Here is a 27,930-nt window from a genome sequence, read left to right as displayed (position 1 = left end):
CTCTTGAACTCCCAACGTCGTTACGTATTTGGTCCAAAAAAAAATTGACTGTAAGTTTACCTGGGCTTTGTCTAAATTATGTAGGAGGAAAGAAGCTTAACATTCACTGGCTACCTACTGTGTGCGAGGCATTTATACATGTTAGCTTATTTAATCTTCACAACAGCTCAGTAAGTGACATATTCCTCCGGAGAAGGAAATGATGACTCAGAAGTACAGCAACTTGCAAAAGGTGATCAAGTAAACAGAACACACCATCTGCCTCTTATGAAAAGAAATCTCACTGTGGGTAACAACTCAACAGGTAGTTTTTCCTTAGACTATGTGAGTTGCCTCTAAAGTTCTATTCAAAATATTTAAATTATATAATCACATTACTAGAGAGTCTCAAATGTTTACTTACCAATATTAATTAAAAGCATTCAAATCATAGAGCTGCAAATCGTGTTTCAAAATAAGTTCTCTTAAAGTAGTGCCTTTCTTAGTCATTTTGTGGCTTATTGCACTTCCTGAACCAACTATCCATCAACTTCCTCTTCTTCTACAGAAAGCATTTCAGTTTGCTACAGGACCATTTTTAATCTGAACTGAACCACCCCTTTTGCTTCCTTAGCCAAATCACCAAAATGTCCAGTTAGAACAAGAACTTAGCATTCTGCAAAAAGAAGTTAACAGCTGAGGTAAGAAAATTTTCACACAGGCAATCTGGTTTGATCTTTGTTATATATAAAGTTTATTTTTAAAACTAAAATGGCGTTAGTGTTTTAAACATAAACTCTGCTAGTCTAAAGATGTCTATAACGGTTTTGTAATTTATTGCATGGTATTAAAAAAATTCAGTGTTGAGCTTGCCTTGGAGAAAAATGTTCAGTTAGGTTTGTATAATATAAGCCCTTTTAAGTTTATTCAATCACAATGGTTAGTTAGCCTTAGTTCTGTAATTAAAAGATATAAACTATAAACACAGTGGATAAAGCTAAGGGTTAGAAGTAAAACTAGAATCCATGGGATATGAGTGAATTTACAAGCCCCAAATACCAACTGTGAAAAATTCTAACTTGCTTCTTATAAGATGTTCCTACATGTAACATAATCCATAGATTTAAATTATTTTTTTTTATCCTCTTTAGTTTCCACGGTAAAAACGGTCATCTTCACCTTCACTTAATTTAAAAAGAAAGCAAAGGCGATTAGAAGAGATATTCAATTATCATTATTACATATGCTTTAATTTTTACACAAATGGAATTTTAAGTAAAAATTTGATACTTAATAATTTTATATTTATATTTAAGTAATAAGTAAGAATTTTATATTTAAGTTAAAGGAAAATATTATGGCTCATTTTTAAAGCTCACTAAGACAAAACTGTTATGACAAAATGTGTGTACATGTATTCATATCATCTACGTATTTATGCCACACATTATCATCTGAGCCTTTAGTAACCAGTATTAGATATAGGAAAAAAACACTCACAGGATAAATAATAGAAAATTGCTACCATGCATAAAACATGCCTATTCTGTGAGTAAACTGGGCAGTTACAAAGTAAATACCCTCCAAAACAAAAATTGCAAAGAGTTTAGTTTACATAGACTTGTAATATCACAGAATAAATTCATAATGGGTGATACTCTATTACAACATTTCATAAATATTTATGACTTTCCCTTATAGAAGTCCACTTTGGATTTTTTCTAAGTAATTATTACATAAGTTAGAAAATAAAGATTTTTATCTCTCTCTTTTTTTTTTTAAGACACGATTTGTCTATATTTTCAAAGGGTCAGTTCGATGGTACTTGTGAGTTTAACAGCACTTGTGTTTTTCAACTAATTCCTGTATAACTCTACTTGGAAGGAAATTATGAATTCTGAAAAAGTTCAAGTTTGTTAAATATAAATCTGATGCCTTTCAGTGTCCAATCTTTAGAAGTTACCTCAAGTATGATAGCTTATAGGCTAACCATTCAAATTCCCACAACTGTTTTCATAGAATCAGAGGACTAAATGGTTTTCTAGTAGTTTTTTCCCTACCATTTACTCAAGACAGCCTCCAAAAGTTATTTACATCTCTGTTCTCAGAGATCCCACGTCTCCTTCCTTCATAAAACATTCCTGCTTCGTAATTCTACTATGAAAGACAGTGCAGCATATATAGTGACTTGGGACAGAAGGAAACGGCTCTGGTACACAACTGGTATTTCTTTAACAGTGCCTCTATTTATAGCTGTGACACTCTGGCAAGTTACCCCACATCTCTGTGCCTCAGTTTCTTTATCTATAAGATGAAGGTAACACTACCTTGCTCATTAAAATAGGGTAGTACCTAACATTTAATGGGTACTCAGTAGATGATAGCTATTATTATCGATAAAAGTCACCAAATACTTCCTATTATAGTTCAAGGTTAATCTCTTTTGCCACTCTTCCTCAAGACAAAGAATTGGTGTTTTCTTCCTTTTATGATTTAATAACAACCGGCTGGAGATACACTAATAATAAATTTTAATCTATCTTGTAACTTATTACATCAAAGCAATAATAATATCAAAGCCATAATAACTCAGGTATTATTATACCTATACTTGACTTTTTCCCTAGAATATGTTCTCCAAATCTCCATGATTCTCTGTAAATGACAATGACCTGGGGCGCCTGGGTGGCTCAGTCAGTTGAGCGTCCGACTTCGGCTCAGGTCATGATCTCACACTCCGTGAATTCAAGCCCCATGTCGGGCTCCATGCTGACAGCTCAGCACCTGGAGCCTGTTTCAGATTCTGTCCTGTCAGATTCTGTCCTGCTCATACTCTCTGTCTCAAAAATAAATAAAAACATTAAAAAAAATAAAAAAAATGACAATGACCTATTTTTTACCATATGCAACTTAACGGGATCAATTTTAACTGTACTTTCTTTTTTAAAGTTTATTTATTGAGAGACACACACACACACACACACACACACACACACACACACACACACGAGCAAGAGAGGGGCAGAGAGAGAGGGAGAGAATTCCAAGCAGGCTCTGCACTGTCAGCACAGAGCCCAACGTGGGGCTCAGTCTCATGAACCGTGAGATCATGCATGACCTGAGCTGAAATCAAGAGTCAGACAGTTAACCAACTGAGCCACCCAGGCGCCCCTAACTATACTCTTTATATCCTTATGCCATTATATTTATGAGAACATGGCTAATATATGAGGACTCCTACTTCACTGTAACTTCCTGTACAGTTAGTTAAAATATAGCTGTCGTTTTCCTTCCTCTTTTAAAACGTTTTAAAATATTCAGGAAAAGCAAAGGACCCAAATCACAGATTTTTGACCTCAAAGTTGTCAGCCTATAATAATGAGCAAGATATTGGCATACAAAGGTAGACAAATTTGGGATGTGCTTGAGCAGCAGACTAAGGGATTTTTAGAAACATGCTTTGCTACGTGCATGGGTTCTTTAGAATAATGAGCAGGCATGCTTGTGAACAGTGCCAGGAAAAAATTTCAAGTGTCTTCAGGATACTTAGAACAGATAGGAGAGCCTGAAATGAAAGACAAGGGAGTCTGAGAAGACAGGTGAGTCAAGTCCTCCATTTGGGAAGGCCGCTCTTGGTTGCTTCCTTGTGTCAGCAGATACAGGCTAGTGACAGAGCACAGCACTTCGTGGGCCTTTCATCTACTTCAATCTTCTCTCCCAACTTCTTTCTAATTTTGCCCACCTTAATCAAATACCCTAATTTCTTGCTAGTTTACATAACCACTACTTTTTCTTTAGCTTTTCATTAACTTTTCTTTTCAATAATTTCTCTAGTCCATTGACCTTCTCCTTTTCCATATGTTTGCTGCTTCCTTTAATTTTTGCTTTATTTTTCTCCTTGGTGTTATTTATTTTTTTTTATTTCTTTGCACTCCTTTTTCATTTCATCATATCTGACATCTTCTTTTTACTCCCCTGCCCCATATGGTTCTATCTCTCTGCCTTTCTCCTACAGAAGCAATGTTGGTACTTCAGGTACACATGGTTTATATATTTAAAAAACTACGTATGCTAAAGAACTTTCTTTCTGTACTGGTTGTAACAACTGCCTCACTTCTCTGATTTAGAAAAAGTCCGTTTCTTCACCATTAGGCCCCCTATTTATTCCTCTTTTAAATCCTGCTCTTTCTTTTCTGGGCTGTTCTGATTTGCTGCAGAATTCTAACAGATTCTAACATTCTGATGTAGCAGATGCTAGGAGGGTAGACAGCTAACTGAAGAGTGGGAAAAAGAGATAAGATAGGTAAAAAATAGAATTTGGTTTTGATATTGCTGGAGCCCTTAAATGACAAGCAAAAAATCTCATATACTCAAAAGTTTTATGGTCTTCCTATTGACCACAAGAAGACCAAAGAAGCTATGAACCTATCAAAATTGATCTTACAAATTAAAATAGGTTTATAATTATGTTCCTGTTTGAGGTCTTTCCTTCTCTAACGCCTTTTTCAGCTAACTGAAAAGAGGAACCATGTGGGTTTTTTTACAAATTTTAAGCGAATTCACAAAAGAGGAAACATTTTTGGCCGAAGCCAATTTATGGCCTATATTTTCCATTGCTTTGGATGGCATTTTTTAAAAAACTAAAGTGAAACTCTGAAGAATAACTTGTTGAGGGGTTGATGCTCTTAAGAATAGCAAGTGGGAACTGTGCATGGATAACCATCTAGAGATGATTCAAATCCCCATATTTATGCCAAAAGTTTCCATTTCTTTCCCTATGAAGCCTTTTGCAAAATGGATACAAAGCATAATTTAATAACTTTGATTTCATCTTCTCTGCTTACATTCTGGCAGAAGTATTCATAGATAGTGAAAAACTGAAAAGGAAAGGAGCCATGAAGCCAATACAGGTTAGGTATTTACTAAGCTCCTAACATACATGGCTCTTTGCTGTAAAGGAGCCAAAATGTAAACCCTGAGGTGGTTTAGAGGAGTAGAAAGAGCTTATGCTTGTGAATCAGATGGTCCTGGGTACAAATGCCATTCTGTCACTAATAGTGACATAACACTGGGCAAACTCTTTTTTTTTTAAATGATTTCTTAAAATGTTTATTTTTGAGAGAGAGACAGAGTGTGAATGGGGGAAAGGGGCAGAGAGAAGGGAGACACAGAATCCGAAGCAGGCTCCGGGCTCTAAGCAGTCAGCACAAAGCCCGATGTGGGGCTTGAACTCACGAGCCTTCGAGCCATGAGATCGTGACCTGAGCTGAAGTCGGCCGTTTAACCAACTGAGCCATCCAGACACCCCTTTCTAGTCTATATATAGTTTCTAATCATATATACCAGGATCTAACACCCCGAGATGTTCCTTTCCCTAATGTTAAGAAACAACCAAATAGTTATCATTGTGTTTAATGATGTACAAAACAGGTATATCACACCTAGTGTTGAACACCGTCTTAGTGTAACTCCTCACTTTAGAGATAAGGCAACTGAGAGCAGGAGAGGTGAAATGACTAGTTCTCATAGTTAGATGGAGAGTTACATGCTGGAAGTAGACCTGGAACTTAACTCTTCAAGTTTTACCATCTACCACATCCCACAAAAAGCCCTGCCTGCCAAACTTACACATGTGCCTTCTCTACCCATGTCCATATGTTGTTTCCTCGACTGGAATATTTTATTTGCTTAATTCATTCTTACAGACCTTTCAAAATTCAGTTCAAGTTTTACTTCTCTGAGAAACCCTCCCTGAAGACCTCCCAGGCTATGTTAGTTCCTCTGTGCATCTCTTGCATACATTTATGAGAAAACTTATTAAATTATTATAATTATTACTTGTTTCCACCACTGGAAAACTAGAAACTATATTTTGGGTGTGGGGGGGGGGTGTCTCTCAAACCTAGAACAGGCCTGACACAAAGATAGTGTTCATCGATAAATAAATGAAAGCATCGGCAAGACAACACTAACCAACTGGACAGGACGGTCTCAGATTCAGAGATCACTTAGGATTCTGAGTTGAGCGGACTCCTTTAAGAGTATGAGCTCCTAATGTAATGACATAGTGCTAGACTCTGAGGATGCTGCAGAGCCTACGAACACAGTAGACTTAAGCATGAAAAACTTACCAAAGGCAATACCATTAATGAAAATAGAGAAGAGAGGAGTCAGTTTTGACATAAAGATGATGAAGATGGATTGATCTGAGTATGTTAAATTTGCTGGCAGTAGGATATATACATGGAGATGTCCACCAAGAAGTCATGGAAAGCAATCGGAATTAAGGAGATTTAGGCTGGACGTGCAGGTTTGGGAGTTATGGCATATAGGCGAGAGCTGAAATTTTATAGATTCAGGATCACAGAAAAGCTGGTAAGAGTGAGGACTGAATACCAAGTACCCATATTTAAGAAGAGAAAAACAGGAGCTAGTGAGATTAACATGAAAGGAAGACTATCACAAAGAGCTACTTGAATAGTAGTGAAGGCACAGTCAGTAGTGTCAAAAGTGGCTAAGAGAGGGAGAAAAGAAAAAGAAAGAATAAAGAAAAAGACTGTTGGATTAGGTAATAGATGATTATCGGTGTCCTTCAAAGCAACAGGACTGGTATATTTCTAGTCGCAAGGAAGAGAAAAGTAGAGAGCATATGGAACCAGCACACAGAGCCTATGTGTTTAAGAAGTAGGACTGTGAAATGAAGGATTATGAGGTAATGAAGCTAAAGGGGTAGCAGGGCCAAGTACAGATCTTATGAAAGAACGAAGAGAGACGTTTGCCTCTGAGGTCCACGTGTTTTATGGTTAAGTTTAGGATGCATTCAAGAGTATTTACACTGCAGTGTATGAAGTCTAAATTAGAAACGATAAATACATCTCAAATACCTACCTACTTTGTGCCAGACACCAAATAACACCTGTCTTTCTTTCTTTCATTATAAAACCACTGATAAAAAGGAAACATTCTGAAATGGATCCCAAATATTTCATCTTAATTTTGTTTTGTGGACACCTCAGTGATACATTTCTCTTAACGACAGAAGACATTACAACAGAGTCTCCTGTATTTATATCATCAAGGCTCAATGTCTCAGCTAATTCTCAAAACACAACAGGGAATCCTTGGACTCAACCAACAGAATTCAGCCATGTTTCTTCTGCACAACCAATATCAACTGCCAAAGTTGCTGCTGGACAATCAATACCAGGGGCCTATGCTCCTTCTGAAAAACCGGCAGCGCACACTTCTGCCAGGCAACCACCTGCCTCTAACATCACCAGACAACCAATACCAACGGCCAACGCCTCCTCCCAACAAACAGTACTCCCTGTGCTTACCTCTGCCGGACAACTACCGCCATCTGCCCATACTTCTACCAAACAACTGCCGCCATTTCTCTACACTTCCACTCAACAACCATCATCTATCCACACGTCTTCTGGAAAACCAATACTACCAACTGTTCATAATCCATCTATACCACCAACCCCAAGTGTCAAAAGTTCACAGAGGGTGACTCCAGGATTCAACCTAGAAACTACCAGTAACACAAATATCCCACGTGAAACCAATTCTAATTTGACAGCTGCCATATTAGTGGGTGTAATTCTGACGTCTATGTTTGTAGCTATAATCATGATTGTGCTATGGAAATGCTTGAGAAAACCAGTTTCACACGATCAGAATTGGGCAGGTAGGTCTCCATTTGCCGATGGTGAAACCCCCGACATCTGTTTGGATAACTTTAGAGAAAATGAAGTACCCGTGAAAAGGACATCAATTGTTTCACTTATGCCCTGGAAACCAAGCAAAAACACACTCTTAGCAGATGACTTAGAAATTAAGTTGTTTGAATCAAGTGAACACATTGGAGATTCTAACAACCCCAAAACAGAGAAAATAAAAGATCAGGTAAATGGTACATCAGAGGAGAGTGCTGGGGGATCAACGATCGGCACTGCTGTTTCTTCTTCAGATGATGCAGATTATCCACCACCTTCCCCACTTATTGATTTGGAAGGACAGGAGAGTAACCAATCCAACAAACCCACAATGACAATTATATCTCCTCTTCCAAATGAGTCCACCAATCTCCCACCATCTCTGGACTGTCTCAATCAAGTCTGTGAAGGTTACAATTCTGAGTTTGAACAATCATTTCCACCTCCTCCCGACTCATTTCACTTGCCCCCGGCACCAGAAGATTTCATGAAAAACCAGGAAGATTCCAACAATGAGATCCAGGGTCAGGAATTCTCTATTCCTCCCGACTCTGGTCAAGACCACAGTGAATCCTTGCCACCCCCACCTGAAGAACTGTTATAAATACTGTAATTTGCTTTTTAGCTGATTTTCCATCCTTCCTACAGAACTCCATCTTTTTTTTCTCTTCATGTGATGAAATATATTAAAAGGCACCTGGTAGCCAATTTTGATTTTTATTCAGGAACTACCTGAAATCTGCTAAAGCCTATGTGCATGGCTGGAACTTATTTTTAAAAAATGACATAACAGTGATCTATTTACTAGCTATTGTACCTAACTTTAATGCAGAGAACATTTTACCTGTGTGGATGATATGTATGTCAGTAACTTAGCCACTTTGGAAATAAGCACTCTACATATAGTTAATATCATCTAATGGATAGATCTTTTTTTTCCTGAATAGCTGTGTGTAAAGTTACATTGAATAAATAACACTTTGTTTTTCCATTTCAAAGATTGAGATGGGGAGGGAGGGGATGAGAAATTAAATACATACTCCAAGTTTTAAACAAAACTCCAAATTTTATTTAAAGTTTTTAATTAAAAAATTTTTTTAAATGTTATTTCTTTCTGAGAGACAGAACGTGAGCAGGAAAGGGGCAGACAGAGAGAGGGAGACATGGAATTGGAAGCAGGTTGTCACAGCACAGAGCCTGACGTGGGGCTTGAACTCACAAGCTGTGAGATCATGGCCTGAGCTGAAATTGAGAGTCGGATGCTTAACTGACTGAGCCACCCAGGCGCCCCTTTAAGATTGATTTTAAGTAATCTCCACACACAATGTGGGGCTCAAACCTATAACCCCAAGATTAAGAATCACATGCTCTGCTGACTGAGCCAGCAGGATGCTCTAAAACTCCAAATTTTAAATTAACACCTCAAGTATTAAATACATATTCCAAGTTTGCGGGGATGAGAAACTAAAATGCATGTTTGAGAATACAAAAATTTCCTTTTAGCTCTCACTGGAAACAGTAAAGCAAGTATGTTAAAACACCAAATTGTGGGGGTGGGGGTTGGATTGGGGATGTTTACTCTGAAAAAAATATAAGCATGCACCATAAACTGTAGACATTGGGGGAGCACAATTTTTTAAACTAACATCCTTTTTTAAAATTTTATTTGTTTTGAGTTTGTTTATTTTGAGAAAGAGAGAATTCGAGCAGGGTAGGGCAGAGACAGCAGCAGGGAGACAGAATCCCAAGGAGGCTCCACACTGTCAGCACAGAGCCTGATGCAGGGCTTGAACTCACAAACTGTGAGATCATAACCTGAGTAGAAATCAAGAGCTGGACACTTAACCGACTGAGCCACCCAGGCGCCCCTAAAACTAAGCATCTGTAAAAATTTCTTCGTTCTATGGCTCTAGCACCCAAACAAAATGAAATCTTATAAAGGAAAACAAAAAATAAAACCACACACACAAAACCACACTTCTATGGCTCCATTCCAAATTTGAATGATTTTTCCAAGAAAAACAGACTACATCAAATACAGATGATTCTCAACTTTCCCTAAATGGACACTTTCTGACACTATACATTTAAACTCTTAAACCACCTTTCCTATGCAGAATTTCGTCTTTTCTCCATTACCTGACAAGTGATGAAACTGAGTTACCAGAGTAGGGGTGGACCTAATCTTTGTCAGAGTCAGGGCGGTGAGCGTTCCTGGGCTAGGCTTGTGGGGGTGCCGGCCTGTGCCCACAAAAGTGTTTCTTTGCCCAACAAGCATGTGGTCTTCTTCCTTACCCTAGCCATCACTCAGAATAAAATGTGGTGGTCTTGTCAGTAGTTTAACCGTGAAGAACTCCTCATTACTGTGGGGTTTTTCAGAACAAAATACAGTATTTATTTGTAGCACTGTTGTTCAAGAAACTAACAAAGCTCCAACTTTAGTAAAAAAACAAAAACAAAAACAAAAAACTAGCAGGCTTTTTTGGACACTGAAATTTTATATACAATATTTCCCTTTAAATCTTTTATGGGGCGCCTGGATGGCTTGGTCGGTTAAGCGTCCGGCTTCGGTTCAGGTCATGATCTCACGGTCCGTGAGTTCGAGCCCTACGTCGGGCTCTGTGCTCACAGCTCAGAGCCTGGAGCCCGTTTCAGATTCTGTGTCTCCCTCTCTCACTGCTCCTCCCCTGTTCATGCTCTGTCTCTCTCTGTCTCAAAAATAAATAAACGTTAAAAAAAAAAAAAATCTTTTAAACCATCCCTTACTGACCATTAAAAAGCCTTATCTGCAGAAACACTTCCTTGGACTTATTTTCCTGGCGTTTATTCCTGAAGCATGTCTCTCGCCATATTACATTGGTTCTTTGTCTCCCACTTGAAAACGCTTCTTTCATGTTGTTTTTCAAACTTAGCATTTTTAAGGTTAATCCTACTCAGCAGCAATCAGGAGTTTAAGAATTTCCTATGAATTTCCTGAATTCTATTTAGGATAAATAAGCTATGTTTTTATATTTGGTCAAGACTTTGATGTGCTTTAAATCATCATAACCCTTCTCATTTCACATGTGAGATGGTTACTCAAGAGGCTCTTTCCACACTTTTGTTCTTCTTTCTCATTACCTTTTTTCCTGATCTCTTGAAGGATGGGTGCTGGGAAATGTAGGGAAACACCAACTCTTACGGATAAATCAGGAGCCGATGACCTGGTCATAGTCCCATCTGATTTCTTCAAACCCTACATGCAGCTTTCTTCCTGCTGTTCTCTGTACAACTGAAGACCAGTCTTACTGTCAGCAGCTAGTTTTGGGTGTTGTCTTTTTTAAAAAATTCTCTGCCACGGGGAAAAAGAATTCCCATTTACTGCATGTAATTTTCCCCACTGAGGTCAGTGGAAGCTGAGCAGCCAAACAGTGACAATCCTTGCTTAATCAGCAGAAAGAAATGCAAGCTAATAAAAGACATCCAGGAGAGAAGAAAGTGCTGGAACAAAGAAAAACCTACAAAAAAGATGGAAGAGCCAGGATCCAGAGTGGAAGAAAAATTTTGTTTCATGAAAATGGGAAAAGGACACGGCCCAGGGGGATAAAACATAGACTGAACTACCATACGGCAGTGGTGCTCTTACCAGATCCGCACTAACCAGATTCAGAAACAACCCTGAAGACCATCCAGTTCAACTCCTTTTATTTGTTAACTGATGAGAAAATAGGCCAGAAAGAGTAGTGACTTGCTTAGTAGCGGTGCTAAAAGCTGAGTTTGTTCCCTGACTCCTGGGTCAGGACTCTTCACTAGTAGAGGACCAAAGAGCACCTATGTCATGCATTGCAACATATATGTATCACACATGTACTCCATTTGGTGTTGGTAGTGGGGGACACAATGATGTGTGCTGTAATTGTTATTACCTAGTTCTAATCAAAAAGTAACGTAGCAAAATATTTGGGCACCTATAGTTAAAGCATTATAATAATCATGCACTGTGATACTTACACCTGATTAGACAAATGGAATGCAAAGTCCAGAAATAGACTCAAATCTCAAATCGGTAGAAGAAATATGGGGACAATTGGATAGACATTTGGAAAAAGATAAAATTGGATCCATACATTAGGATAAGCACCAAACAGACCAGAGATATAAATATAAAACATGAAATTATATAATAGAAGAAAATATGAGAATTGCTTTATAACCTGGAAGAAAAAAAATTTTCCCAGCTGAGACTCAAACTCCAGAAGCAATAAAAAGAAAAGGAAAATCCAATTATATAAAAAACTTTTAACTGTCAAAAAACAAAAAGCAAATTCCACTGTAATAAAGTCAAAGGCAAACTGGAAAAAATTTGCAACCATAAGACAAAGGGCTAATATTTCCGAATTAAAAAAAAAATTCTATTTGGGGGGAAGGAAGGACCCACAACAATATAGAAAAAAATGTCCAAAATGTAAAAGACAGTCACAGAAGAAAAAATTTTAATGGCTCCTGAAAACAGAGAGATGTACAACTTTCTTCAAATTAGAGCACTGTATTTAAAATTACCCTGAGATACTGATCCCAGCAGATTGCTATAAATCCAACAGTTCAACAACAAAGTGTATGGTGAGGTGACAGAGAATGACACCATGATTCACTGTTGAGGGGGCTGCAGAATGGTATGGACTACACAGAAAAATGCAGTAATATCCAGACAAATTCCAAATGCATCTATCTTTTCACGAAGCAATCCTACTCCTAGGAATCTTTTTCAAAGATTCATCGGACAAAATATGAAGTTACTTAGGTGCCAGGGTATTCACTGGCATTATCTGTAACAGCAAAAGTCTGGTAACAACACAGATGTTCATACTAGGGACTGGTGGAATAAACCATGGTAAGTACAATCCCATAAAGAGTACTAAGCATTGTGAAATGAATGTGAAAGATCTCTATTTGCTGATGGGAAATGATCTTCAAGATATATTAAGGAAAAAAAGAATAAGATGTATAACAGCATATTTAGTATACAGCCCTTAATACAAGCAAAGGGAATAAGAACATACAATACATACATATTTTAATATGTTTGCAAAAAAAAAAGACAGACAGACTGTTAATATAAAACCAAAAGTTAATACAAATAGTCACCACCAATAGGAGGAAGAATAGAATAGGGTGAAGGGGACACAGAAGCAAGATTTCTCTGAATATATCTTGTTATATAGTTTTGACTTAAGCAGTCCCTAAAAACTATTAACTAATAGAAACAAATGAACCCAACTTTATGTAAAGTTGGTGACATAAACATAGAGAAAAAAACGTTATTTCAAGTTGTATTAGACAACAGAATGGACTATACATCCTTAGTGAATTATATTCTAAGAACAAAAAGAACTACAAAGAAATCTTAAATTTTATTCAATAGTGTGTAATCTATCTCTAGCAATACGGGCATTATTTGAAACTATTGTACGATGATATGAATGAACAATTTTGTTAATGCTGTTAGGAACCATTTATAGGAAATATGGTGGACAGAGAAACAAATTAAATGTTTACAAGGAAGCAAACATAAATCCAGAAGGAATAAATGAGTTCTGGCAACAAGCCAGTGGCATGGGAAAAAAAGGGGTGGGGAGGTGGGACAAGAAACTGATCCACATGGGTTCTAACCTGATCATTTCTATCTTGTCAGTTCATCCATGCCATTAAACACTTTGTTGAGTACTCTTGTTTCCAGCAGAAAATTCAGTCTGAATAGCCAACCATGTTACTAAAAACAGAAAATGTAGTACTTTTACTCTCAAATAAGCATGACAGATGTTATGAGTATAAGAAATGAAGAAATGAAGGGGCGCCTGGGTGGCTCAGTCAGTTAAGTGTCGAACTTCAGTTCAGGTCATGATCTCACGGCTCATGGGTTCAAGCCCCCTATCAGGCTCTGTGCTGACAGCTTGGAGCCTGGAGCCTGTTTTGGATTCTGTGTTTCCCTCTTTCTCTGCCCTTCTCCTGCTCATGCTCTGACTCTCTCAAAAACAAACAAACAAACAAACAAAAAACCCCCCAAAAAAGGAAGAAAGAAAAAAAGAAAGACAGACAGACAGGGGTGCTAGGGTGGCTCAGTTGGTTAAGCGCCCAACTCTTGGTTTCAGCTCAGGTCAGGACTTTGCATTCTGTATTAGCCCTGCACTGGGCTCCGTACTGTCAGTGCTTGAGATTCTCTCTCCCTCTCTCTCTGTCCCTCTCAAAATTAATAAACTTAAAAAAAAATTTTTTTTAGGGGCGCCTCGGTGGCTCAGTTGGTTAAGCATTCGACTCTTGCGCTCACGTCATCACCTCACAATTTGTGAGTTCAAGCCCTGCATCAGGCTCTGCGCTGTCTCCCTCTCTGCCTCTCCCCTGCTCACGCTGTCTCTCTCAAAATAAATAAACTTAAAAATATACATAAGAATAAAAAAAATTTTTTTTAAGAAATAAAGACAAACTACTGTACTCTTACGGTGATGAGCACTAAGTATAGAATTGTTGAATCACTATATTGTACACCTGAAACAAATACAACACTGTATGTTACCTATACTGGAACCAAGATTTTAAAACTTCATAAAAATATAAAATGGGAATCAGTAAAAAAAGAAAAAAAACAGACAGACAGACCGACTGGACTTCTAAATTGTTGATTACCATGGGACAGTTGTTCCCTGGCAACTGTTCCCTGTTACACCTTTCACAAGGGTGGGGTAATATATCCTAGGACAGGGCATTTCACAGAAGAGTATGTTAAATGAATATACGGCTTAGTCTCCAGAATATAATAGTTGCTTCAATAGCTGGAACTCCTGACTTGACAGACTTATCTAAAATGCAATTTGTCTGAAATCGTATCTAAAATAAGTTGTAACAAACGCTTAAGGCTATACAAAATTATTTGAGTAATAGTAATATATGGTATTATTTTACTTGATGAGAGCTTCCAAAAACATAAGGGCAGATTGTTACAATTCGAATATATTAAAAATGTTTCCCCTTTATTTTTCTGAAAATTTTATAATAATCTTTGAATAATAGGAAGCAATTTGGTTATGTCCCCAAACTTGAAATGAGAAATACTGTCACTACCATCATATTGGATTTTTCTAGTATATACAGCAGAATCTAATCTCAATAAAGCCTAAACCCAAATTCATTTGAGTCTGTAAGTTAATGAAATAACATGTTCCTGGTTTCAGAAAAAAAAAGTACTGGTAAGTATAATGGAACTGGGTAATTCTATTTCCACATTGATGTAATGAGACTTCCTCAAATTGTAACAGAGATTTAGTTGTCTGGTAAGCTGACCCTCAGTCTCATCCCTTGAAGTATAACAGTACATACAGGAGCTAAAATGTAAGAAATCTAAATGTCAAAACAATCATTCTCTATTTCCACAATATTGCTGAACGTAGTATTTTTAACATATTACTTTTAAGCACTAAGATTGATGACTGGTTTCTGAAATCCATAGAAAGAATCTTATTAAGAGTCCAAGGGTGAACTCTCCAAGTAAAGTGGGAATAAAGCACCTAATCAGTAATAAATCTCTAACACTGCAGACTTTTAAAATATAGATATTTTTTGAGGAACATGAATTTTATACAAAAGGTGACTCTTAGAGTATAGTTTCTTTTCTAAGAAAATAAACTTCAAATTTTAATATAATAAATTCTGTTTGGGGTAAAATCTGGGGCAAAGGAATGGCAAATATAATTTAGAGAAAAACAAAGGATTAACAACAAGGCATAAGGAGATCTTCTTTACATGTAACGTGCTAAGAATTGGTTTTTAAATAGTAACAATTTGGTAACGAAAATCCCATAACTTTATTTGCTTTCTTTTCTAAGGTAAACTGGATATTCTGGGAATTAGATTTGAGCTCTTACAGATTATTCATACAATCAATCCACTAAAGGGTGAAGCAGAAGCTACTACAAATCTAGTCACATTTTCTAAAACTCATGACCAAAGTTTTGCCTTTGACGTTATTTTGTGCAATGTTATTTCTTTAAAAAAATTTTTTTAATGTTTATTATTTTTGAAAAACAGACAGAGCACAAACAGGGGAGGGCAGAGAGAGAGGGAGACACAGAATCTGAAGCGGGCTCCAGGCTCCGAGCGGTCAGCACAGAGCCCGACATGGGGCTCAAACTCACAAACCCTGAGATCAGGACCTGAGCTGAAGTCAGATGCTCAACTGACTGAGCCACCCAGGCTCCCCTACGCAATTTTAAAACTATAAATTGCTTTCTCAGTAAGGCAAAATGTGAAACGTTCTGACGAAATCACCTAAAATTGATACAATTATTTTTAAAACACAAAATCAAATGAATACATGGTCACTCCTGTTGTATCGACGATGTCTCTGGACGGAACAATACATATACCCACTCACTAAACGAAGTTGAGTTGCATAGAGAAAAAAGATCCTTAACCTAAAAGACAATATAAAACATGTTTATCTGACCATATGAATTTAACTAAAAGCATGAGATGCTCATTTACAAATGTAGTCTTGCTTATGTGTAGTCTGGGTTAAATGATCCTTTGTACCAGAAAGATAATGACAAAACAACCCCATATGTAAGTACTTCGGTACTTCCGAAAAAGGAAGATTGAAGTGGTTGATAAATCTGAAAAGCTGATTATATTAATAATCAGCATGTTGGGGGAGCACACGAAAATGAAACATAGATTGTATTCTGTTATTTTAAAAAGTGACAGGACAACTGAACCATTTTAGAAGAACATGAAGAGGCAGGAGTTAAAAATAGTTAAATTAACAGCTTCGAAAAGGACGGTCAAGTTCGTGTTCAACGTGTAAAAAGAATAAGAGGTAGAGGCTTTAAAAAGAGAACTGCACATTCTTCATGAGGCAATGTCAGAATGTGGAACCTGAGCTCAAATACACAGAAATGAGTGAGGGCCAGGTCTAAAGGGCACGAGGCACCACATCCTCTGGCAAATTGGGAGGTAGATGGGCATGCTCCATGCTGTAAATTAAAAAAAAAAAAACAACAAACTTGGGGGGCCCATTTTGTTGCGTGTGCACCTCTTGCACTAAATTTGAGTCAGCACCAATGACAGCGCTGCAGTCCTCTGTGGACTGATCAGGTGGCTGCAGAGCTCAGGCTCACAGCCGCACAACGCAGCTGAGCGGGCAAGCACAGCCCACAGCCAGAAGCGGCTCCCACTCTCCAGAGCAAGGCGACCTTTAAAGCTTAAGTTTCCCGGAGAAAATGAGATGCTGCTGCTGAAGACGACACTATGGTAAGCTGTTATTTAGATCAGTAAAAGACTGACTTGGGAATTTTTTTCCTTTTTTTAAAGAAAAAGTCAACGTGAGGATTGAATATATATTCAGTAGCAAGCAAGTGCATGCACCAGAAATTTGCTGCAGTGTCAGTGGAGGGGTTTCTTTTTAATATTCATTCACTTTGTAAATATACACGTTGCTTTCTTTTAGAATCGGCACTGAAACATACATAAAAAAATCACTATAAAATGAGAGGTTTAAATTACGGTATTGGTCTGAATTTTTCAAGTGCCTTGAAATGTTTTGCTAGGACATATTTATCCCAAAGAGACAAAGATGAATTTCAAAGTATTGTCTTAATATCTAAATCAAATCTTACTCTATACACAATATTGACTATTACATTACTGCAGAGATTTAAAAAAAAAAAACAAAAAAAACAAAAAAAAAACCCCAGGCACGACAGCCATTTTTTCCTATCTGAGTAAGAAGGGAGATTCTCAAAAAGAGTAACAGCTTAAGATTCTGACTCTCTATTTGCAGAGAATGCCATTTTGTAATTTTAAGGCTCTGGGAAGATAAATAAGAAAGACTGGTAAAAGAAGGGAAAAAAGAAGGGAGAAAAATACAGGAGCAAGTAGGGGGAGAGAGTCCCTCTCTACCACATAGCCCCAATTGAAGGATTAAGCATTTGGACTATAAATGAAGGGGAGCTTTGTTAGTTTAATCACTGGAACAATTATAAAAGGACTCAACAACAACGAGGTTTATTGAAAATTTTGCCTAATGCTAACTGACCCATGCAGATGCCTAATTGTGTTTGCATATTAAAAGAAGGGTGTATCTGTTTGTTTCCAGGCTTTGATGGAATATCAGATATTGAAAATGTCTCCCAGCTTGTTCATCCTTCTGTTTCTGACACCTGGTATTTTATGCATTTGTCCTCTCCAATGTATATGCACAGAGAGGCACAGGCATGTGGACTGTTCAGGCAGAAACTTGACTACATTACCATCTGGACTGCAAGAGAATATTATCCATTTAAATCTGTCTTATAACCATTTTACCGATCTTCATAACCAGTTAACCCAATACACCAATCTGAGGACCCTGGATATTTCAAACAACAGGCTCGAAAGCCTGCCTGCTCAGTTACCTCGGTCCCTCTGGAACATGTCTGCTGCTAACAACAACATTAAACTGCTTGACAAATCTGATACTGCTTATCAGTGGAACCTTAGATATCTGGATGTTTCTAAGAATATGCTGGAAAAGGTTGTTCTCATTAAAAATACACTGAGAAGTCTTGAGGTTCTCAACCTCAGTAGTAACAAACTGTGGACAGTTCCAACCAACATGCCCTCCAAACTACATATCGTGGACCTGTCTAACAATTCCTTGACACAAATCCTTCCAGGAACATTAATAAACCTGACAAATCTCACACATCTTTACCTGCACAATAATAAGTTCACATTCATTCCAGATCAAGCTTTTGACCAACTCTTTCAGTTGCAGGAGATAACCCTTCACAATAACAGGTGGTCATGTGACCACAAACAAAACATCACTTACTTATTGAAGTGGATGATGGAAACAAAAGCCCATGTGATAGGGACTCCCTGTTCTAGCCAAATATCATCTTTGAAGGAACATAGCATATATCCCACACCTTCTGGATTTACCTCAAGCTTGTTCACTCTCAGTGGGATGCAGACAGTGGACACCATTAACTCTCTGAGTATGGTAACTCAGTCCAAAGTGACCAAAACCCCCAAACAATACCGAACAAAGGAAACAACGTTTGGTGCCACTCTAAGCAAAGACACCACCTTTGCTAGCACCGACAAGGCTTTTGTGCCCTACCCGGAAGATACATCCTTAGAAACCATCAATTCACATGAAGCAGCAGCTGCAACTCTAACTATTCACCTCCAAGATGGAATCGTTACAAACACAAGCCTCACTAGCTCCACAAAATCATCCCCAACACCCATGACCCTAAGTATTACTAGTGGCATGCCAAGTAATTTCTCTGAAATGCCTCAACAAAGCACAACCCTTAACTTCCGAAGGGAAGAGACAACCACAAATGGAAAGACTCGCTTACCTTCTGTGGCAAGCGCTTGGAAAGTAAACGCTTCACTTCTCTTGATGCTCAATGCTGTGGTCATGCTGGCTGGCTGAGGGGCCGCAGCGTTTGAAGCCAATGAAAGAGCTCCCCCCTGATGTATAGTTGGGAAAATATGCCCCTATCTAACCAGTGATTCAAGCTACATAAGTATTCGAGAAAGCCAGTCTCACCTTTCTGACTCCGATGTAAATGAAGTAACTTGTCTTAAAGAAAAGAAGTGCACAATGTCTCGGTACTTGCTGCTATTTTACTGTCTTCAGTAACACTAATGAGTTTCTTTCTTTTTAATGAAATGTTTTCTTTTTGAGGCTTCGATTTATTGCACAAAACGTAAAGCATCTAAACTTTAATATGTATTTTATGTATGTTTACACTGTCAAACATCTGGGAAAAAAAAAATAAAAGGTCTATGCTCATAATTGTGTCATTTGGCTTTCTAGTCAGACCAACTTAATCTTTTCAGTATAATTGAAATGACCGAACCATTTTTGTCCTAGGGTACTCTGGTAAAGTCTGTAGGGTAAATGAAAGAAACGTTGGAGGCATCCAAGGATTTTGCCACTGAAGTATAACTGTGGTTGCTACCCCGTGAATGGTTATGCCACATCATTATTTTACACACAAGCCATAATTGTTTCAAATCTAAATGATGTCCTGCTTCTGAGGAACTCTTGGCTACTTTACAGATTATATAATGGACAAAAGCTCTTCAAAAAGCTAGAAGACACTAGGCTTTGCATTTTAATAAGGAAAGTTTAACGGCTTTGTTTTTTGCATTTAAGAAAAGTATTAAAAATATCATAAAAAGTTTGGCTTTACAGATATGTAAAGGGACAGTTTTAGCGCATATTTAACAGACCATTTACTAATGAAAAATTTACACATTTACAAAATTAAAAGTCTTCTACGTATAGGAGAGGGAAATTTACCTTTTGTACGTCGGATGTCAGAATCTGATTTACCTCAATTAAAAATAAGGATAGATTCAGGATAAAATCCTGGGGGTCTAACAAACATGGGCGCTATAAGGAAGAAACAGGCAAGGAGAAAGGGAAGAAAAGACGGGATTCATCTGGTGCCACAACTGGGTGATGAACCCAATACAACACACAATATAGGACTAGGGCTGGGCCTAAGACCGATGTTCACACTCCAAATCAAACTGCACTGGGCACAGCTAGAAGAAAATGGCGAATTTTCTACAAATACAAAAAAGAAAGCCACCTTATGAATTAGAGACGAACAAAAGTAATAGCCATGAGTCAGAAAAAGAAGCCCTGAAACAAGGCTAGATTAAAATGCAAGACAGCATAGCTGAAATAGGCCACAAATGAGGGATTTAAATTGTGAGACATAAGGAAGGCTCTATTTCAAGCAATTCCTAGAGTTGGAAGAGTCCAGAAAGAAACTCTGATGCTCCTTCCTAGGAAATTTTAAAATAAGACAAGACTTCTTTCCAGGTTTGGGAACCTTTCTATTTGGAGAGACAGAAAAGGAATAACCCTCTAACGTACTCTTTTGGTTTTAAAGGCCCGGGCTTATAGGAAAACTACTGTTAAGCTTCAATAAGGCCATTTCTCTCCTAGGCTGACTAGTACAGTGGCTCTTAAACATTCCCCTGCCCCAGCAAACCCAACTCACCATGGCAGGGAATCTCACCATGAAGAAAGGGGGTTATTTGAAAAAGTCCCCTAAATGATTTTAAAATTCATTACCTTTCTAAATGGGCAAGCTGCTTCCACTCCTCCTCATCACTGACCTAGTCGCTTTGCCAGCGATGGTAAAGACTACTCACTTATGGGGCGCCTGGGTGGCTCAGTCGGTTGAGTGTCCGACTTCGGCTCAGGTCATGATCTCATGGCTCGTGAGTTCTCGAGCCCCGCGTCAGGCTCCGTGCTGACAGCTCAGAGCTTGGAGCCTGCTTCCGATTCTGTGTCTGCCTCTCTCTCTGCCCCTAACCCACTTGCATTCTGTCTCGGTCTCTCTCAAAAATAAATAAACATTTAAAAAAAAAAAAAAAAGACTAGTCACTTACACACCCTCCTCTACCAAACACTTATGTCAGGTTTCTGAAACACATAGAGTGAGCTTCTCAACAAGTAGGTTTCTTAGATGTCTTTCACTCTGAGGGTGCCAAAAATACAATGCTGTCTTAGAAATGCTACAGGGACAAGTGACAAGAAGGTGAAATTATGGATTACAGCATTAGTAGCATCTATGGATTACACCAATCTTCCTGACTTGTCTGCAAAACGCAAAGGAAAAAACGGAGTAAATTTACAAGTCAACTACACAGACTTCAAATCCTTAGAAAGAAGTATTACCTAGCCTTGAAGTAATTAGATAAACTTCCTTCTAAGGAAATTGTGTTCTTATCATTTTTAATGGAGGAGGACTCATTATTTGCCACTAAGACAAGAACTCCTGTATTACTGGCTCCATAAACATTTCAAAATACATTAGTCCTCTCGAGCTCATTAGATATATATCCATCCATTCATCCACCCCTCGGGCTTAATTCTATTTTATAAGTAACTTTTGTTTCTCACCAGTCAAGAGGATCCTAATAAGAGCACAAATACAAAGTAAATGCAATAGGGATAAAACAGCAGGGAAGCATGTGTCTAAAGTTCTAGGCCTAAATCCTGCTTCTGTCACTTCTCAGCTGTACAATCCCGGCCATGTTACCACTGCTCAGGGTCAAGGTTTCCTCCTGTCTAAAATGGACTAGCAGAACTTATTCATAGTGTTTTTCTTGAGGATCAAATGGTATAATTCACAGACAGCCTTATCATACCGTCGTGCTCCCTACCCTCCCCCCCCCCCCCCACATTCTATATGCAGTAATGTTGCTGCTGCTGTTGTTAGGGTTATTATTATTATGGATATGCCCAAGCCCAATGCTTTTGAGAAATGCAGGTAGGAATACCCAAGCTCCACACCTTAACAGCAACAGAATGAAAGGGTGTGCTGGCTTCAGTCGCTGCTTTTCCACCCTCCAGAGTTCAGGTTCAGATGTATGAGTGGAATAGGGATGCAGAAGAAAGTCAGAGAAACATTCACTATCACAGCAGAAGAAGATGTCTTCTGTGGCTAAATTAAAAGATCACAAGTATGTGCTATTCAATAACCTTCCATAACAATGCTCTGAAGCAGCAGCAAATTCCTTTAACCAACACCAAAGATGTCAAATGAAAGTCAACCTCAAATCTTTTTTAACATTATTCCTTATGCAATGCGTTTTAAGAACTAGACAAAGAATGAGAGCATGCATGGCAAACTACCAGCCAGCATCACAGTTAAAAGTGACAAGTTATATTTCTATTAAAATCAGAATCAGAACAACGATGCCTATTTTGTCATCAATCTTCTCAACATTATTTGGGACATTCCAGAACAGGAATAACAGATACAATTATATGGAAATAGGCAACAAAATTATTACTATTAATAAACTGAAATAATGGTCTATCCAAAGGATTCCTCAGGAATGCCTTCAAAAGAATAACCTTAAATAACAAAAAGCATATGGAAACATGAAGGATTTTCTTGTATGTTGGCAACAAATAGTTAGAAAATTACAGAAGAAAGATACCGTTCATTGCAGCAACAACAAAGCAAATATACAATGCCTGAAATAACATTCACATGAAATGTGCAGGACCGAATGGGGGAAAAGCTAAAACAGCATTAATGCGAGGTATTAGCTGAAACTTGATGAAGACGATACACAAAGATCTCTCCATTCATTTATTCTTTCACTCAACAGACATTTATTCAGCACCTGGAATCAAGGCTAAGTACACGAGACACACCTTGAGTGGTATCGCAAAAATGAGATTATTTCCGGTATAATTCGTGGATTAAGCCAACTCTGACAAATATATTCCAATGAGATTCTTTTTGAGACATGACATAAAACACTTCAAGTCACCTGGAAAAATAAATAGGCAAGAACAGAAAAAAGGAAGACACAGTAGAGGTATCTTACACATTCTCTGGAGGAGAACCCTTCTAAGACAAAATAGTAGGGACATAAAAATAGAAAGGCAGACAGCCACAGCATAGATATGCAAGCACAGTCAGAGTACTGTGCACAGAAGAGTTCTAAGGACTTCCATTTCCTCACAGGGTTGTTGAGAGGAGTGAGGGCAAAATGAGATAATTCATGTAACATGCTTAGAACAGGGCCTACCGCATAGGAAATTCCCAAACATTGTTCACTTTAGAAGGAAAAAAAAATCACAAATCAAAGGGCAAGGGTAAGACTCAGTATTAAGAATACTGGGGAAACTGGAAAACAGCCTACTTCAACACTCACTTCACATGATACACCTACACAGCAAACTAAAAATGAGAACATTAAAAAAAAAAAAAAAAAGGAAGTCTTAAAACCAGCAGAAGAATTTAAACATATTTATAAATCTCTGGGAGACCTTTTTTTTAATTAGGAAAGGGGAAAAAAAATCACAAAGAAATTATCAATGGATTTGTCTATATAAAACTCCCAAGTTTCTTTATGTGGAAGTAATGAGCTGAATAAAAATATTCAAAGAGAATACCATAAAGGAGATTGTTCATCAAAAGCTTACAAAATTGATAAGAAAAATATTTAGATTCCCAATGGGTAAATGGGCAAAGGACATAAGCAGAACACTTAAAAGACAGGAAGTATCCTGACTGAAAAGTATATGGACCTAGGGACTACCACGTAATGACTGAAAATGAAAACAAAATGGGATACCATTTTCATCATTAATTCAGCAAGCAATTGTTAAGAAACAGAAATGAAGGCTGGGGAAGCCATCACGAAATAACCACATTCACATGTTGGCACCACTTCTTTGAACGGCAACTGGCAGCCGTGAGGAGGGAACAGCTACTCTGAGCTGCTGCCTAGGCGTCTGGCAGGAGGACAACCCCACACACCCCCCAGACGCAGAGTCTGGCCCTCCGGGTAAGGACCCGAGCTTAGGATTTCCACCACCAGTTCCTGCTTTGCTTTTCCTGGTGCACATTGTTAAATAACTACTCAGAGTTGGGCCCGTGAAAAGTTACTGACTGTCGTCCCAACCACCTTCTAAGTAACAGGCGCTTGTTACCCTGTGCTGCTTCCTGCTTGCTGGTAAGCCGGGACGGAAGCATGCCTTCCTCCAGCTCATTGCGCCCAGCCCCCTGAACACTTCCGGGATCCCTAAGTAATACATCTTTTGACCTTACTTCCTTCGTGTGAGTGTGCCAAAACAAATCAAATCAAAACCACCCCAGGGTTCTCACTTCCCCAAAATGGAAGCTCAGGTGCTTAGGGAGCTACCTGCCAGCACCACGTGTGTGGTTTGTGCAGGTCATAATCCAGAGTCCTTTTTTTCCCTTAAATCCCTCCTCTTTTTACAACACAATGTTATGTTAGTTTGAAGTATACAACACAGTGATTCAACAATTCTATACATTACTCAATGCTCCCCATAAGTGCAGTCACCATACAGTGTTACTACAGTATTATTAACTGTATTTCCTATTTCCTTTTCATCTCCATGACTCATTTATTTTCATAACGGGAAGTTTATACCTCTTATTCTCCTTCATCTATTTTGCTCATCTCCTAATGCACCTCCCCTTTGGCAACCACCAGTTGGTTTTCCGTATTTAAAAGTCTGTTTGTTTCTTTGTTTTGTTTTGTTTTGTTTTTGATTCCACATAGTGAGATCATATGGTATTTATCTTTTTCTGTCTGGCTTATTTCACTTAGCATAATACCTTCTAGGTCCATCCATGTTGTCACAAAGATGTCATTCTTTTTTATGGCTAATATTCCATTGTGTGTATGAATGTATGTAGGGGTGTGTGTGTGTGTGTGTGTGTGTGTGTGTATGTGTATTTATATACCACATCTTCTTTATCCACTCACCTATCAATGGGCACTTGGGATGCTTCCATACTGGCTTTGTAAATAATGCTGCGAAAAACATAAGGGTGCATCTATCTTTTCAAATCAGTGTTTTCATTTTCTTTGGGTAAATACCCATTATGGTATAATCTGCATATTCTTAATGTAATACACCAGCTACAGGCCTCCCAACACAACAATGTTCAAAACACTAAAATATTTTAACCTTTAACCTAGTAAATTCTAGGTCAATTCTTTCTAACAGCAGGAAAAATGGAAACAATGCTAAATACCATTAGGACATTAGGTAAGTAGATCATGATCCCACTGACCAGAATATTATGTGTCCAATAAGAATATTTATAAAGAGTTTTTGAAGTTTGAAACGTGGAGAATGCAAAAACTAGAAAGCAAAAATTATAGGATATAAACATATAGAACTATATATTAAACACAACAAAAAAGAGATCTATACCAAAATGCTAACACTGTATACCAAGTACATTTTATTAACTGCTTTGTCCTTGAAAAATGCAAGAGATCTAAAAAAAGAACTACTGAGACAGCTGTCCAAGAGATCTAGGTCGAGGAGGAAAACAAGAAAATGGGAAGACGAAAAATGAACTGTGAATGGGAAGGGGTGGTCAAGACACTAGAGGGCATCATGAAATGAAGACCAGAGACAGAGAAACATAATCAGCATTCTTGGAAGCACATTCACAGGCACAGCTCATTTTAGTGGGCTTCACTTTACTGCACCTTCATACACAGTGCGTTTTCTCATATTGGAGGTTTGTGGCCACTCTGTGCTGAGCAAGCCTATTGGCGGCATTTCTCCTACAGCACTTGCCCGCTTCGTGTCTCTCACATTTTGGTAATTCCTCCCAATATTTCAAACTTTTTCATCGTAATTATGTTTATTATGATGACCTGTGATCAGTGATCTTTGATGTTACTACTGTATTTGTCATGGGGTGCCCAGAACAGCATCCACATAAGACCGTGAATTAATAAGTAAATGTGTGCATTGTATCCCTACGACCACTTCCTTTCCTTCAGCCTCCCAATTCCTAGAGACACAACAATATTGGTATTAGGGCAATTAACGACCCTGCAGTGGCCTCTAAGCATTCAAGTGAAAGGAAGCGTCACATGTCATTCACTGTAAGACAAAAGCTAGAGGTGATCAAGGCTAGTGAGGAAGGCATGTCGAAAGCCAGGACAGGCTGAAAGCCAGGCCTTTGTGAATGCGAGGGAAAAGTTCTTGAAGCTACTGCAGCGAACACACAAATGATAGGAAAGTGAAACGGCCTTGTCACTGATATGGAGAAAGTCTTAGTGGTCTGGAGAGATGATCAAACCAGCCACAACATTCCCTTAAGCTAAAGCCTAATCTAGAGCAAGACCCAACCCCTCTTCAGTTCTATGACAGTTGAGAGAGGTAAAGACGCTGCAGAGCTCCCTTTGAAGCTGGCAGAGAAGTTACTTCATGAGGTTTAGGAAAGAAGCCATGTCTGTAACACACAAATGCAAGGTGAAGCAGGTGCTGATGGAGAAGCTACAGCAAGTTCTCCAGAAGGTCCAGCTAAGATCATTCTGGAAGGCGGCTGCAGTAAACAGCAGAGTTTCAGTGTAAGTGCAACAGCCTTCTCTTGGAAGGAGATGCTATCTGGGACTTTTGTAGGTAGAGAGAAGTCAGTCAAGAGACAGGCTGACCCTCTTGTTAGGGGCTAACACAGCAGGAGACTAAGTTGAAGCCAACGCTTATTTATAATTCTGAATATCCTAGGGCACTTAAGAATGACGCTAAATCTACTCTGCCTATGCTCTACAAATGCAAAAACGAAGGCTGAATAACAGCACATCTGTTTACAACATGGTTTTACCGAATATTTTAAGCCCACTGTTGAGGCCTGCTACTCAGAAAAAAAGATTCAAGATATTACTGTTTGCTGGCAATGCACCTGGTCACACAAGAGCTGTGGTGGAGACAGACAATGAGATTAATGTTGTTTTCATGTCTGCTGACACAACATCCATTCTGAAGCCCAATGGATCAAGGAATAATTGTGACCTTCAAGTCTTATTTAACAAATACATTTCATAAGGCTATAGCTGCCCCAGACAGTGATCCTGTGATGGATCTAGACAGAGTCAATCAAAAACCTTCTGGAAAGGAGATACCATTCTAGAAGCCATTAAAAACATTTGTGGTTCGGGGCACCTGACCGAGTCGGTTAAGGGTCTAAGTCTTGATCTCAGCTCAGGTTTTGATCTCAGGCTCTGGAGCTCCGGCCCTGCGTTGGAAAGAGGTCAAAATATCAAGACAAACAGAAGTTTGGAAGAAGTTGATTCCAACCCTCATGGATGACTTCAGGGATTTCAAGTGGAAGAATTCCACCGAAACAGATTCTTCAGTGGAAGAATTAATGGCAGATGTGGTGGAAACAGCAAGAAAATTAGGAATAGAAGCAGAGTCTGAAGATGGGACTGAGCGGCTGCCATCTCCTGATAAAAGCTGAATGGATGGAGATGCTGCTTACGGTGGAACAAAGAGAGCAGTTTCTTCAGCTGGAATCTGCTCCTGGCGAAGATGCTGTGAAGACTGCTGAAATGACAACAAAGGATCTAGAATATGACATACACTTTGTTGATAAAGCAGCAGCAGGGTTTCAGAGGACTGACTCCAATTCTGAAAGAAGGTCTACCGTGCATAAAATGCTATCGAACAGCATCATGTGCTACAGAGAAATCATTCACGAAAGGAAGAGTCGATCGATGTGTGAAACTTCATTGTTGTCTTATTCTAAGAAACTGCCACGGCCACCCCAGCTTCAGCAGCCGGCACCCTGATCAGTCAGCAGCCGTCAACACTGTGCAAGACCACCCACCAACGAAGAGATTATGACTCACTGAAAGCTCAAATGATAATTAGCATTTTTAG

At 38.5% G+C, this 27,930-nt stretch overlaps 3 protein-coding genes across 13 annotated transcripts in view; 2 read left to right on the top strand and 1 right to left on the bottom strand.

The window, feature by feature from the left end:
- NF1 (neurofibromin 1) overlaps positions 1-27,930 on the bottom strand; it is a 248,005-nt gene that overhangs the window by 52,663 nt on the left and 167,412 nt on the right. The gene's annotated exons all lie outside the window — the stretch shown is intronic.
- Positions 360-8,691, top strand: EVI2B (ecotropic viral integration site 2B). The gene is made up of 2 exons (XM_019423845.2): positions 360-680; positions 6,936-8,691. Exon 2 carries the CDS (start codon positions 6,949-6,951, stop codon positions 8,302-8,304), a length of 1,356 nt encoding a protein of 451 aa, XP_019279390.1. The 5' UTR covers positions 360-680; positions 6,936-6,948; the 3' UTR covers positions 8,305-8,691.
- On the top strand, positions 16,765-19,518 carry OMG (oligodendrocyte myelin glycoprotein). The gene is made up of 2 exons (XM_019423846.2): positions 16,765-16,979; positions 17,824-19,518. The coding sequence occupies exons 1-2, from the start codon at positions 16,977-16,979 to the stop codon at positions 19,150-19,152; spliced, it is 1,332 nt and encodes a 443-aa protein (XP_019279391.1). The 5' UTR covers positions 16,765-16,976; the 3' UTR covers positions 19,153-19,518.

Source organism: Panthera pardus, unplaced genomic scaffold, assembly GCF_024362965.1.
Source record: "Panthera pardus isolate Hobbes unplaced genomic scaffold, ASM2436296v1 HiC_scaffold_3, whole genome shotgun sequence".
Lineage (NCBI taxonomy): Eukaryota > Metazoa > Chordata > Mammalia > Carnivora > Felidae > Panthera > Panthera pardus.
The sequence above is the reverse complement of the archived record's forward strand: the minus strand, read 5'-3'. Positions and strand labels throughout refer to the sequence as shown.

Bases quoted from the DNA above. Each gene is read 5' to 3' on its own strand.
- EVI2B (XM_019423845.2), top strand. From the start codon at position 6,949: ATGGATCCCAAATATTTCATCTTAATTTTGTTTTGTGGACACCTCAGT.